At 42.1% G+C, this 15,011-nt stretch overlaps 1 protein-coding gene across 2 annotated transcripts in view; it reads left to right on the top strand.

Moving 5' to 3' along the window:
* The window catches only part of DIAPH1 (diaphanous related formin 1), a 393,428-nt gene that overhangs the window by 91,219 nt on the left and 287,198 nt on the right, over nucleotides 1-15,011 (top strand). For both annotated transcript variants that reach the window (XM_033926973.1, XM_033926972.1), the window contains one exon: nucleotides 9,420-9,497. In XM_033926973.1, coding sequence (XP_033782864.1) covers nucleotides 9,420-9,497 — 78 coding nt within the window. The remainder of the gene's footprint in view (nucleotides 1-9,419; nucleotides 9,498-15,011) is intronic.

Here is a 15,011-nt window from a genome sequence, read left to right as displayed (position 1 = left end):
GATGGACCATTCTGCCGTCATCTACTATGTTACTGTTGTTCTTTCTAGGCTTAGGAAGCCTCATTTTGAACTGATGTCTTTGACTCATTTTCAATACCTCACTTGGAAAGTAGTTTTTCTCTTCTCCCTTACCTCTGCTCAAGGAGTAAGTGAACTTCCAGCACTGCTGTGGGATCCACCATTCACAATGTTTCATCCTGACAAAGTTGTGCTTCTCACCCATCCAAAGTTCCTTACAAAAGTTGTCACTGAATTTCATCTCAGTCACTCTATTGTACTTCCAGTATTCTTTTCTCAGCCTCATTCTCATCCTGGAGAAACGGCTCTTCATACATTGGACTACAAATGAGTCTGAGCTTCCTACTTGTAGAGAACTCAGCTACATAGAACATCTCCTTTCATCCTACCAAGTTGGGACATCCTTTATCCAAGAGTACTATTTCTACATGGTTAGCAGCTTGTATCGCCTTCTGTTATGCTCAGGCTAGGCTGTAACTAGGGAGTCGTGTCACAGCAGCTTCAGTTGCTTAAATCTGTGAAGCTGCTACTTGGTTCTCAGTTCATACATCTCACTTATGTCTGGAATCTTCTTCCAGATGGGATGGTCACTTCAGCCAACCAGTATTACACAATTAATTTTCTTAATGGCCAACACTCCCTCCATCCCATTCTAATAAGCTAGGGAGTCCCATGTGTAAGAATATGCTGCCTGCTTGTCCTGGGATAAGCACAATTACTTACTATAACAGGTGTTATCCATGGATAGCAGGCAGGTATTCTCAGAACCCAACCACCTTCCCTGGTTGGCTTCTTAGTTTGCTTAAGGAACTAAGGAGCTGCGAGCCTGGGTTGGACGGGAAGGCACTCGTGCATGCGCGGTGTGGGCAGTTCGTGAACTTTATTAAAATCTTAATATGGCAATGCACTTTTCAAGCTGGATGACATCACTCACATGTGAGAATATCTGCCTGCTGTCCCTGGATAACACCTATTATGGTAAGTAACTGTACTTTATATCAGTGTTCTTCAACCTTTTGACACCTATGGACCAGCGGAAATAAAATAATTATTTTATGGACCGGTGGTTGAAGAACACTGGGCTAAGTCGTGGGCCAGACCCCGCCTATCTCTGCCCAATCTCTGCCCCAGACACCGCCCCATAATAGTACTAATTGTAATACCATTTTTTCCATTCATTTTTCATAAATACACACACACAATATAATCTTAACAACACATAATGGTTAACCAAAAAATTAAACTACACAAAGCACACTGTATGCTTCTCAACATTCATTCCTACCAGAAAAAAGATAACCCCATGCAAATACAGGACCAAAAACTAAAAGTACTAATATATACAAACGAAACCTTAAGATTCAAGATTCTGCGTACCCCAGAGAAAAAGAAACAAATGCATTTCTTCCTAAACAGTGCAAAATAGACAGCAAATGTAAATTCCCAAAATTGACACTATACAATCACTAAATTTAAAACTAAAATCATTCCCCCTACCTTTGTTGTCTCCCTCCCTCCATGCTGTGCCTTACCTTCTGGCCTGCTCCCGAACTGATCATTTTATGCCGCCCCTGCAGAAATTTCCTGCCAGTACACAGGACTGGCATGTGCATCAGGCCCGAGACAGTGTTCTTCAGCTGCCGGGCTGCAGTGCAATCAATATGGATCCTAAAAATGGGGATGGAAGATGTTTCACAGCTTCTACCAAATTTGATGGTTTAAGGCAGATAATAGGAGGCACCTGGGAAGGGATTGTCCCATGTCATGATATGCATCAGAGTAAGCAATTACTTAGTAGAAAAGACAGTTCTGTTATGTCCCTTCCAGTTTCAGCACACTAGGTGTTCAATCCCTTCCCGTAATCTGGGAGTTGCAGAAATCCAAACACTTGTGAGAATATGCTCCTCCCACCTTAGAGAGAAAGTTAAGAGCTCCCTGTAGTTTCAATTTCTGCAAGCAATCTGTGCAAAAGTCTTTTGGATATGCTCTGCAACTTTTTCGCTTAAAGTTCTTACTTTTTCGCTTAAAGTTCTTTTTTTTTTTGGTGGCTTAAATGCCTTGAGACATCATGTGGTGTCCTCTGCTGGAGGAAAGGATACAGTCCATGAAGCTGGACTGCTGCTTCACAGAGAAGCTTCGTTGAATCTGTGGAGCCAGCCTGCTTGTGCTACCCTTCTCAGCCTCGGGGACCATTCTCCTGGGAGTTCACGTGCCCTATGATCCTGTCAGAGGTTCAAGCACAGACTGTATGTGTCCTGAGTAAAATTTCCCTCCGGTTTTCAGGGCGCAGGTTGTGTTTCCCGCCCCTAGTCGTGTGTAGAGTTTCCTAGGTGCAGAGGTTACAGTTGGTGTCCGTTTTTCTGGTAGTCTGAAAAACTTCAAGTTTGGTTATATGGAGCAGTTTCTTGGACAGAAAATCATTTTCCTCCGTTCAGCTGCAGTGTGAAACAGATCTGGCAGGCAGGCATTTCAAACTGTAAGTACACTTCCATTATTTCCTATGGGAGTTTCAGGGTGGTCTGTGGGACTCTGAAAATGCATTTTTATTTTGAGTTTCTGAGCATAGGATTGAGGTCTCCCACGTCCCCAAACCTCAAATTGCTATTTTTTATTTCTGGATTTTCTTTATTTTTGCTGTTTTTGGCGTGAATTTGCTGGCAGTGGCCATTTTGGATTTTTCTTGATCTTTTATTCAAAGATTTATTTTGGCCTCAATACCCCTTGATTTGATTTGTTGAATGTGTGCATCAATTGCGCCGGATTGGCACTGAATCAGCGACTGTATACTGTGTGCCACAGAGTGCTGGGGGGAGGCAGGAGCTTTGGGCTTTGCCTTCTTTGGGCTGGGGAGTCGGCCTGGGTCTGTGATTTCAGAAAAATATCTTGTCCACAGGCCGTTCTAGAGTTTGGTACTAAATGCCTGCGTTCCAAGTCTGGGGACTCTTTTGGTGCAGTGCGAGTGCCTCAGCAGGGCGCTAGGGTGAACAAGTTGTGAATTTTCACTGGTCTTTGTTTTTCAATTTCTCTGTAAAGTGTATTCTTCGGACCCAGCACATTGTGCATTGGTTTCTTCTTAACCAGTTGCGCCAGTGACGGAGATCCCTTTTCAGGAGTCCTCTCGTCCGGCTATGGCATATCTTGATTGCATTATGCCATACGGATATTATGCCACTTTTGTCTCTTGACACTGCTTTTATTTTGGATTCAGCTGATACTCTTGCTGGGACTAGTCAACACAGTCGCCCTGAGAGTCCGGATTTGGGTGAGAATCCCTCTGTCAGCAGACCTTTTAAGCAGTGCTCTGTCCACCATTTTATTGCTGAAGTTCTGAAAGAGAAAATAATTGGACTCTCCTCTTTCCACTTCACAGTGTTCGGTCATGGGCCATTCTAATGTTCTGTCCTCTTTTTTTTTTTTTTTTTCATACTTTTTTTTTTCCATCCCATCCACAGCTTCTTGGTGTGGTTGTAGAACAATAGGATGCCCAGGCTGCTTATTCTGGCTCTCTCAAGCTATGTCTAAGCTTTATCCACTGGCTCCTGCTTTTCAACAGTTCTTGAGCAATCTAAAGTGGATTCTGCCATGGCGCAGGATACCTGATGCATGGACCTTCCTAGTGATGGAGTAGTGTTTAAAGACACCCAGGATCACAGAGTGGATATTATATTTAAAAAAACAAACCTTTTTGAAGTGACTTCTTCAGGTATCAAAGCGGCGGCAGGCTCCTTTGTAGCACGTGCCTGTCACACGAGATTGCTTTGGGTGCCCTCTGCAGAAGTGGATGTCTGTCTCCAGCTCGTGATGTCCAGTGTGAATTATATGGTGGACACCCTTTATGATCGCATTCAAGTTCATACCGCTTATGAGGTGTTTGCGTGCCAGCCTCTTTGAATCCTTCCTTGGGCTGAGGACGCTGCCTTCAAGGCCACTTTAAGCAGACTTTCTTTCAAAGGTTATCTTCTTTTTGGGAAAAGTCTGGATGACCTTATGGCTGGAATTGCTGATCGCCACCCTGAGTCTCTCACTGTTAAGTAGTCTCGCCAGACTTCGGGAGGGGATGGTAGTAATTTTCATCCCTCCCGCCATTTGCATTAGGGATCCTCAGGCTCTTCCAGAGATATCTCATGGATACAGTCCACATGACAACACTTCCAATTCCAGATGTCATCAGACATCCAGACTCCGGCAGCTGCTGCTCCCAAACAGCCTTCCAGAGGGCTGCCTTACTCAGTTTTGCCAGGAGTAGACTTGCATGTCCTCAGATAAATGGGTGGTGGACATAATTTGGGAGGGGCACTACATAGATTTCTTTTGCCTGCCTCCGGATTTGTTTATGGACTCATTGGCAGGTCGGCTGGAAAAGGAGTCAAAGGTCCGCACTATTTTGCAGCATCTCTTGGACATCTGAGCACTAGAACCTGTTCTAGAACCCAAATCGGGCTTCAGCAGCTACTCTTTATACTTCATCATGCCAAAGTACGGCTCAGAGGACTGGAGACCCATTCTGAATCTCAAGTCGGTCAATAGCTTCCTGCGGATTCCTCATTTCCAAATGGAAACCGTGCATACGGTCATTACTGCTGTCTCTCCTGGGGAGATTCTAGCATCCTCTGATCTCATGGAGGCTTTCCTCCATATTCTAAAATTTCCAGAGCACCGCATGTTTCCATGTGCTATAACAGCATTTCCAGATCGCAGCTCTTACCTTTGGGCTCACGACAGCTCCCCACACTTTTACCAAGCCCACTCTGGAAGGAAAAGCGGTGTGAGTGTTCTCAGACAAGGCAATGGTAGTGGCGTATATAATTCATCAAGGGGGCACAAGAAGCGCTGCCTTGGGCCAGGAGGCTTGCATACTGTTTCGCTGGGCAGTGTTATGTCTTATGTCTCTCTCGGCAGTGCTCGTGGCCAGAGTCAACAGACTTTATGAGTCGACAGCTCTTGGACCTGGGAGAATGGTCCCTCTCGCAGAAAATGTTTGTCTGATTGTACAGTGCTGGGGTTAGCCCCAGATGGACTTGATGGTTTCAGTAGATATCTCAAAGGTCAGGTGGTTCTTCATTCGAAGAACAAGTTTTGGGAGCTTAGGGCTGGACGCCTTGGTTAAGCTCTGGCCAGCTCACGAGCTCCTTTATGTGTTCCCTCTGTGGCCTCTGGTTGGTCGATTGTCCGCTGGATAGCGATGCATCCCAGCTTCGTGATTGTAGTTGCTCGTCGTCCATAGCGTATCTTGTCAGTCTTTAGTGAGGAGGAAGCTCATCCTCCTCCTTCCTCACAATCTTTTTGGTCAGGGTCCAGTGCCCATGGAGACCCACAGCACTTTGGTCTTCTGGCACGGCTCTTGAGTGCTCAGCCTTGATGAGGTGCAATTATTCAGAGGAGGTCCTCTTGATGCTCTTAAAGTCCAAGAAACCCTAAATCATGTCTTCTTATGCCTTAGCCAGGAAGGATTCCCAACAGTGGTGTGCTAAGAACTGGGTAGTGCCTGAGCAGGCTTCCATTTTGATAGACCTGGCTTTTCTTCAGGCAGGCTTAGATAAGGTTTAGTGGTGACCTCCCTTAAAGTTCTAGTAGCAGGCTTTTTGTGCTTTTGGCAAGCAGGGGTTCTAGTTTGCTTCCTGCTCATCTGAATGTGACCAGATTTCTAAGAGGGATGCTTCGTTTGCGGCCTCCCTTGTGTTGTCCTTTTTCTTTGTGGGATATTACGATTGTTCTACAGGGCATTGTGGAAGCCCCATTCAAGCCACTGAAGGCTGTTACTCTTCTAGATCTGATGCTCAGACTGTCTTTCTGGCCGCCTTTGTCTCGGGACGCATGTTTTGTAACTTCAAACTCTTTTGTGCAGAGATCCTTTCTCCGTATTACAGACACTGGAGATGTTCTCTATACTGTACCTTCCTTTCTACCGACAGTAGTTTTTATTTTACATGTCACCCAGGAGGTTCGTTTGCCTGCATTTCATTCCACAGGTTTAAAGCAAAAGGATCAGATTTTACGCAAGTTGGACATCGAGAGTCTTCCTCCCCTTTTAGAGAGTACTAATGATTTTTGGATATCTGATCTCCTCTTTGTTCTGACTGCTCCGCCTCGGCGGAGTCGACCGGTATCTATGACCTTGATCGCCCGATGGTTTTGTAGGGCCACTGCCGCTGGTTTCACTTCAGGCCCATTCTACTAGAATTGTGCTGCTTCATGGGCTTTGTTTTGCACTGTTTCTCTAGATGAAATTTGCAGGATGGCTTCTTGGTTCTCTCTTCCTACCTTTATCCAGTTTTTCCCCCGGGTGGATGCGGTGGCTCACTCTGATGCTGCTTTTGGGACCTCAGTGTTGTGGGCAGGCTCTTCTGTCCCTCACTAGACGTTGCCATTGCTTTTGTATATCAGCTAGTGTACTGAATCCGGAAGGGACGTAACAGAATAGAAGATTAGGTTTTCACCATCGATAATCCGTTTTGTAAGTCCCTGGAGGATTCAGTTCGCCCTGCTCTCTCACTTGTTCTGAATCACCTGCATTCTGCCTTGCTTATTCTCCTTCCATGCTTCAGGATCTTCCAGCCCATTGATAAGAACATAAGAACATAAGAAGCGCCATCTCCGGATCAGACCTTCGGTCCATCAAGTCCGGCGATCCGCACACGCGGAGGCCCTGCCAGGTATACACCTGGTTTATTTTATAGCCAAATGTAATAAAGGTACAATCGTATTCTGTAAAGGGCCATTTTGAGAGAGACAGGCCGCCCGCTATACAGCTGACAGCGTGGAGACAACTTTGTTAACGAATCCCCTGAAGTAGCCTGCTTGCAGGCGAAATAGAAGATCTTTTCTATCGGGACGAAGATGTTTCTTCAGATGAGTGTTTGACTCTCTTATACACGCTAAGATGCAAAAGTGTTTAGCCACGCTACTAGACGTTGTTTAGAATTTATCTACAGCTGTAGCTGATTGCCACATATATAGTTAGTTTGGGGCTGTCTCACTTACTTATAGAAAATTATAGGACGTTGAATTTCAAATCCTTTGAGAAGTTTCTGAAAACTATTCTTCTAAAGAGATGCTGAAGTATGAAAGTAATTTATAATTGTACGGAGTTTTTTATAAACCCGTGATGAGGTGGTGAGCTTTGGTACTTGTGTAGTCCTGGCGACCCACAATTGAGGTTTATTTTTCTCCGTTTATTTATGATTTTGTCAACTGTCCTGTTTTTGTGATTTTTTGTGTGAATGAACCCCTACTTTAACTATCTACAACGTACATTTAGTTGAGATTGTTATTTTATAGCCAACCATACTTTATATGCCTCTCTCAAGGAGATATGCATCTAGTTTGCTTTTGAAGCCTAGGACTGTCGATTCTGCAATAATCTCCCCTGGGAGAGTATTCCAGATGCCAACCACTCTCTGTGTGAAGCAGAACTTTCTGACATTAGTCCTGAACTTGTCCCCCCTTAGCTTCATTTCATGTCCTCTTGTCCGTGTCAAGTTGGACAATGTAAATAATCTTCTCTGCTCTATTTTGTCGATTCCTTTCAGTATTTTGAAGGTCTCGATCATATCCCCACGCAGTCTCCTTTTCTCAAGGGAGAACAATCCCAGTGTTTTAAGTCGATCCTCATATACCAGTTTCTCCATACCCTTCACTAGTTTGGTTGCTCGTCTCTGCACCCTCTCCAGCAGTTTTATATCCTTCTTTAGGTAGGGAGACCAATGTTGGACGCAGTATTCTAAGTGGGGTCTGACCATTGCCCTATAAAGCGGCATTATAACTTTCTCCGATCTACTCGAGATTCCTTTCTTTATCATGCCCAACATTCTATTTGCCTTCTTTGCCGCTGCCGCGCATTGTGCTGACGGCTTCAGGGTCCTATCTATCAGTACACCCAGATCCCTTTCTTGTACACTTTTTCCCAGACTTGCACCTGACATTCTGTACTCGTATTCCTTATTCTTACTGCCTAAATGCATTACCTTGCATTTCTCCACGTTGAACTTCATCTGCCATTTCTCCGCCCATTTTTCTAACCGACACAAATCGCTCTGGAGTTCCTCACTATCCTCCTGCGATCTGATTGCCCGGCAGAGTTTTGTGTCATCTGCAAACTTGATGATCTCACTGGATGTTCCGTTTTCCAAGTCATTGATATAAATATTAAAAAGGATCGGTCCAAGTACTGAGCCCTGGGGTACACCACTAGTCACTATCTCCCAGTCGGAGAACTTCCCATTAATGCCCACTCTCTGCTTCCTGTTATCCAGCCATTTGCCTATCCATCTTTGTATATCTCCCTCTATGCCATGGCTTTGTAGTTTCCTGAGAAGTCTTTCGTGTGGAACTTTGTCGAACGCTTTCTGGAAGTCCAAGTATATTATGTCCACCGGCTTTCCACTATCAATTTGCTCGTTCACGGTCTCAAAGAATTGGAGTAAATTCGTCAAACACGATTTCCCTTTCCTGAATCCATGTTGACTGGGTTTCATCAAGTCGTGTGTGTCCAAGTGCTGAACTATGCTATCCTTGATCAGTGATTCAATCATCTTGCCTGGGACAGACGTAAGACTCACAGGTCTATAATTGCCCGGTTCTCCTCTCGATCCTTTTTTGGATTCTGTGGGAAGTTTTCCATTTCTTTGAGGATGCATTATTGAAGGCTGTCTCATTTAGGTGCTCGTTGCACACAGCAGGTTAGTTCTATATTGTTCCTCAATGCTTTTTTTCTGTGTTGCCTTTGTGCCTGTTTATTGCTTGTTTTCATGTTTTGCAGAGTAAACAAAAAAACCCTCTGTGGAGTGACGATGTTCCTAAATGGACTTTATTTGAAAGTGGTTTTTCAACTTTGACACTTTCAAATAAAGTCCATTTAGGAACATCGTCACTCCACAGAGTTTTTTTTTTTTTTTTTTTCTCTGGATTTTCTTCTTTGTGGATATTTTGGGGTCAATTCCTTTTGTTTTTTTCATGTTTTGCAGAGCAGACCAGTTCACAAATTGTTTGTTGCTAGGGTATTCCCGAGTAACCCCTTCCTTGTCATGGAATTCTTCAGATATGCTGCTTGGCTTTAGGACTGAACTACATGGGGCTCTAAGGTGGTAGGAGCATGTTCTCAGAAAAGTGTTTGGATTTCTGCAATTCCCAGATTGTGGGAAGGGATTGAACACCTATTGTACTGAATCCCTCAGGGACTAACAGGAAAGAAGATTATCGAAGGTGAAGACCTAATCCTCCATTTAAGACCATGTAGGACACAGTAAAGAAATCAGCCAGTTTTGTAGATGGTAAGTGATGACTGAGGTGCTTCTGTGATTAAGAGCAGTCCAAGTATTCATCATTTGCATTGACATTTACTAGATGGTTTTTATTTTCACAGAAGGCTTACAGAATTTTTAATTTTTGTTTCTTTGTTACAGCTGGGTCCAGAATTTTGGTTCCGAGGGGCTTGCTTGCCTTTTGGAGATCTTAAAAGGACTTCAAGATGAGCCTTCCACGTGAGCAAGGGATAAAACAGCTGGGGTGGGGGGAGAAAAGCATAAGAGAGAGATAAAGAATTAGGTGAAGAGCTGAGCTGATTAATCAGTTAGATTGGATGAGATGTTGTAAAAAAAATAAAAAAAAGGGGCAGTTTTGTTACATAAAGCTTCTGTATGATGCTCCTGTTCTAATCTAATCTTTGGTTTATATACTGGGTCATCTCCCAGTGGAGCTTGACTCTGTTCACATATAATTAAGACTAGAGTACAGAGCAGAAAATATAGGAGAAGGAAGAACTAATTAAAAACTAAAGTATATAAGAAAAACATAAGAAAAATAACTACAATATTATCATTTCGTTGAGGCTGTAGTTAAACCATTTAAAAATTGCGAGAACAAAGTTTTCAGGAATTTACTAAAGTTTTCTTCAGTAAATAGAGGAGTAAGGTATATTGGGGGTTGTCTACATTTTAGAATTGAGCATATATCTTGTTTCTTGCATAATTGTCAAATATTCTAATAAGTTACATTCCATCTAGGTACCACAAAGTATAGCTTCCTTAACTCCATCTGCCTATTGAACTGCTGGAATGGTAGACTTCCTTGGTGATGATTTTAATATTACATCAAGTCATCAAGTTGAGCATTTTCACGGAAGTGCTATAGAAATATTTTCAATCATAATTTAATTCATCTCTGATTTGGACAGCAGCACTCATACATTTGTTATGCTTCTCTGAGGACAAGTAGGATAGTAGGCCTCAACAGTGGTTACTATCTGGTGAAGCCCATGGCTGGCACATTGTTAATAAAACTAAGAGCTTTCTGGAATACTCAAGTTCCATACATTAGCAGAATCACACAGGGCTACCTCGGTTTCAGTTTTTACCTGATTTGCTATTCTTTCTTTCTTACCAATGGATCATGACAATTTTTTCATAAATCTTTATTCATTTTACATCTTACAACAAGTGTATCAATAAATTAACAATTGAAATTAAATACATCACTTGAATTTCTGTCATATTTACAATAATACATAAAATTTAACCCCTTCCCTCCCAACCCTACCATAACATATGTAATTAAATATATCCTATGAAATATTCTTTTTATTGATCTAAACATTTAATAAGATTCAGAATTTCCCCCTCCCATCCCTTCATTTGTATTGTACTTATAATGGAATAATGGTATCTATTCATTACAATAATTTGTCAATGGCCCCCATATTTCTTTAAATTTTTTATAATTCCCTTTTTGTATGGCTATTATTCTCTCCATCTTATAGATGCAACACAATGAGTTCCACCAAAAACTGTAATTAAGCCTGCTCCAATTTTTCCAATTATGCGTGATATGTTGTATGGCGACTCCTGTTATAATCAATAAAAGCTTATTATTGTTTGATTAAATTTGGCTCTCTGTTCTCATTGACATACCAAATAAAATCGTGTCATATGACAAAGCCACAGGGTTCTCTAATAAACAATTTATTTGGGTCCAGATTGATTTCCAGAAGGTCAAAATAAAGGGACAATAATATAACAAATGATCTAATGTCCTAATCTCAAAATTACAATGCCAGCATCTATTAGACTTAGAGCTATTTAACTTCTGTAATCTAACTGGGGTCCAAAATGCTCTATGTAAAAGGAAAACCAAGTTTGTCTCATAGATGCGGACACTGTACATCTCATTTTCCAAGGCCAAATTCGTGGCCATTGAGACGCAGTAATTTGATGCTTGATCTCAATGCTCCAAATGTCCCTAAGTCCAGCGGCCTGGTGTCCCAAGAAGTCCACCTGAAAGCATAAAAATTCTAAACATTCATGACAATTTTGATACAAAAAGGTTTTATACTTTTGCTAGGCTAACAACCTCAATTTTTGCTTGTTTTCCTCATCAGATGTAACCTAATTAAGTGCCTTTATCCTGTTAGACCAGTCCAAATGTGTGGTTTATTCTCAACCTGCAGATGGAAACAGAAAATACTGGCATTTTTATCTAACTACTTATGTCATTTCTAATATCAGGAATATTATAGCCCTGGAACTTGCTGATATACAGTATATCTGCCTCCAGCTTGTTGTCTGGATGGGAATATTTGGAAGGAGTAGAAATACAGTGGGCAAAACTGAAATGAGTTATTGTAAGAGCAACAAACCTTTTTGTGAGGCAAGTAAGGTAATGAATAAGAGGTTAGCTTTCATAAACTACAAAAGATCACAGAAAGAGGAAGACAGGCAAAAATATCTGGAAAAGTTAGAGAGGCTAGTTGAGGAGAATAAGGAAAGCAAAGATACAAATGGAAGAAAAATAGATGATATGTTAAAATGGGGAGACAAGCTATTTTTAGATATAAGACAAATAATAAACAATACAATACAATATAGGAAGAAATGCAAAAGAGGCGTTGTGAGACTCAAAAGTGAAGGGAAGAAATATGTAGAAGCTGATAAAGAAAAGGGTAAATTGCTTTAACAGATATTTTTGTTCTGTGTTCACGGCTGAAGCGCTGGGAGCGGGACTATAGAAAACAAAAACGAATAGGGATGGAGTAATGGCAGACGCTGATCGATTTTTAGAGGATTGTGTTCGTGAGGAGCTAGCTAAATTAAAGGTAGACAAAGCGATGGGGCCGGATGGTGTACATCCGAGGATGCTGAAGGAATTTAGGGAAATTCTGGTGGCTCCGCTCACTGACCATTTCAGTTCCTCTCTATAATCAGAAGTGGTACTGGAGAAGGGTGGATATGGTCCCTCTCCACAAAAGTGGAAGTAAGGAAGAAGTAGAGAATTGCAGGCCAGTAAGTCTGACTTCTGTGGTAAGCAAATTAATGGAAACAGTTTTAAAACAGAGAATGGTGAAGCTTCTGGAATCTGGTGAATTACAAGACTGGAGGAAACATGGATACACTAGAGGTAGGACTTGTCAGATAAATCTGATCAATTTCTTTGGGTGACCAGAGAATTGGATTGAGGGAGTGTGCTAGATGTGGTGTATTTAGATTTTAGCAAAGCCTTTGACAGTGTTCCACACAGACGTCTAATAAAATGAGTGCGCTCAGGATGAGCCCCAAAGTTACGGGCTGGGTCAAAAACTGGTTGAGTGGATGATGACAGAGGGTAGTGGTCAATGGAGATCACTCTGAGGAGAGGGATGTTACTAGTGGTGTGCTTCAAGGTTCTGTTCTTGGGCCAGTTCTTTTTAACATTTTATAAGCGATATTGATGAAGAGCTATCTGGTAAGATTTGCCTCTTTGTGGATGATGCCAAAATCTGCAATAGAGTAGACACTCTGGATGGTGTGAATAACATGAAGAAAGACCTAGCGAAGCTTGAAGAATGGAACGTACGCAGGTGAGGCTGGACTCATTTAGAGCACTGGTCTTTGACCTGGGGGCCGCCGCATGAGCGGACTACTGGGCATGATGGACCACTGGTCTGACCCAGCAGCGGCAATTCTTATGTTCTTATGTCTGAAATTTGGCAGCTAAATTTAATGCTAAAAAATGGAAGATCATGCATTTGGACTGCAAAAACTCAAAGGAGCGCTACAATTTAGGGGGCGAAGAGTTTATGTGCACAACAGAAGAGCAGGACTTGGGTGTGATTGTATGTGATGATCTTAAGGTGGCCAAATAGGTTGAAAAGGTGACAGTGAAAGCTAGAAGGTTGCTAGGGTGCATAAGAAGAGGTATGGCCTTTTCCTTTACTTTCTTGGGAAGCTTTGGTTTTTTTATCTGCTTGGTTCTCTGATGAATTAGGGACTTTAGCCCTGCCAACCCCAGGGTTTGCTGCTAATATAAAGACAGCCCAACAATCAAGAACACTTCATAGCCAATACCAATCAATCAGGATGACTTTTATTCAGTGCAGTCATTGCGGTACCTTCGTTCCAAGGCACACCATCTGGAGATTTAGGTCCTACTCCTAACCTATCTTTCTTCAGCTTTCTAGTATTAAGAAGGAGCTCTTTAAGCTTAAGCAGGAACTGGAGGCAATTAAAGCTACTTCTGTCACACCACAGAATCATAAATCAGCTTCCATCACTCCACAGAATCATACCAAATTACCACCACTTCCTCAAAGAATAAAACAATCCAGGAATAAATGGATCACAGTAGGGTCAGGTAGATTGCGACATGTGACACAGAAACATCCACCCTCACTATTGTTGCATCTACAGAATTATTTTGCTTTGTTGGAGCACTGCAATACTGAAGAAAAAAGAATTGAGATGGAACTGGACCCAGCAAAGGTAACCCAAGAAGAAAAGCACTCCCACTGCTTCAGATCCATGCTGCAAGTACCCAAAACCTGACAGGGAATTGCCATTTCACTGAAGGCTGCTTCAGGGGTTAATCATTCTCTCTGGAGGAAAAGTCTATATTCTGTTATTAAGACTCTGCTTGCTCTAGAATCAGTAGCATGGAATGTTGCTACTCTTTGGGTTTTGGCCAGGTACTAGTGACCTGGATTGGCCACCGTGAGAATGGGCTACTGGGCTTGATGGACCATTGGTCTGACTCAATAAGGCTATTCTTATGTTCTTATCTCTATCGTGTCTTATTGCAATCCACCATAGCAAAACAAGAATTAACCCAGTATTGACCAGATAAATGTTATGTCAGAGAATGCTAGGGAGGTAAAACTCCTAGATGTAATAAATGACTTTCTTGGAGCAACTGGTCCAGGAACAGATGATGGGGAGCTATTTTAGATTTGGTCCTTAGTGGAATGCAGGGGGTACAGGAGGTAGCTGTGTTGGATCCACTGGAAAACAGTGATTATAACATGATCAAATTTGAGCTGATATCTAGAGTGATGTTGATTAAAAGGGTAACTACGATAAAATGAAGAAAATGGTTAAAAAAAGCTAAAAGCATCGGTGGCAAAGATTAGGACTGTAAACCAGGCATGGATGATGTTTAAAAGTACCATCATGGAAGCCCAGACCAGATATATGCCACGTATTATCAAAGATGGAAAGAAGAGAAAATGAGAGTTGACATGTTTAAAAGGTGATGTGAAAGAGGCTATTGGAGCCCAAAAATATATCCTTTAAGGAATAGAAAAAGGATACAAATGAAAAAAATGAGAGACAAGTATTGGCAAGTTAGATGCAAAGCATTGATAAAGAAAGCTAAAAAAGAATATGAAGAGAAACTTGTAAAAGAGGCATAAACTCATAGTAACAATTTTTTTAGGTACATGAGAAGCAGAAAACCTATGAGGGGGAATCCATGGGTATCATTACCAGAACAAAGGAAATTATCCTACCACTGTACCGAGCGATGGTGTGCCCGCATCTGGAGTACTGCATCCAATACTGGTCACCGTACCTTAAGAAGGATATGGCGATACTCGAGAAGGTTCAGAGAAGAGCGACTAGGATGATAAAAGGCATGGAAAACCTTTCGTATGCTGAAAGTCTGGAGAAGCTGGGGCTCTTTACCCTGGAAAAGTGGAGACTTAGAGGGGACATGATAGAGACTTCATGAAAGGCATAGAGAAGGTGGAGAGG

This window comes from Geotrypetes seraphini, chromosome 18 (assembly GCF_902459505.1).
Source record: "Geotrypetes seraphini chromosome 18, aGeoSer1.1, whole genome shotgun sequence".
NCBI classification, from domain to species: domain Eukaryota; kingdom Metazoa; phylum Chordata; class Amphibia; order Gymnophiona; family Dermophiidae; genus Geotrypetes; species Geotrypetes seraphini.
The sequence above is the reverse complement of the archived record's forward strand: the minus strand, read 5'-3'. Positions and strand labels throughout refer to the sequence as shown.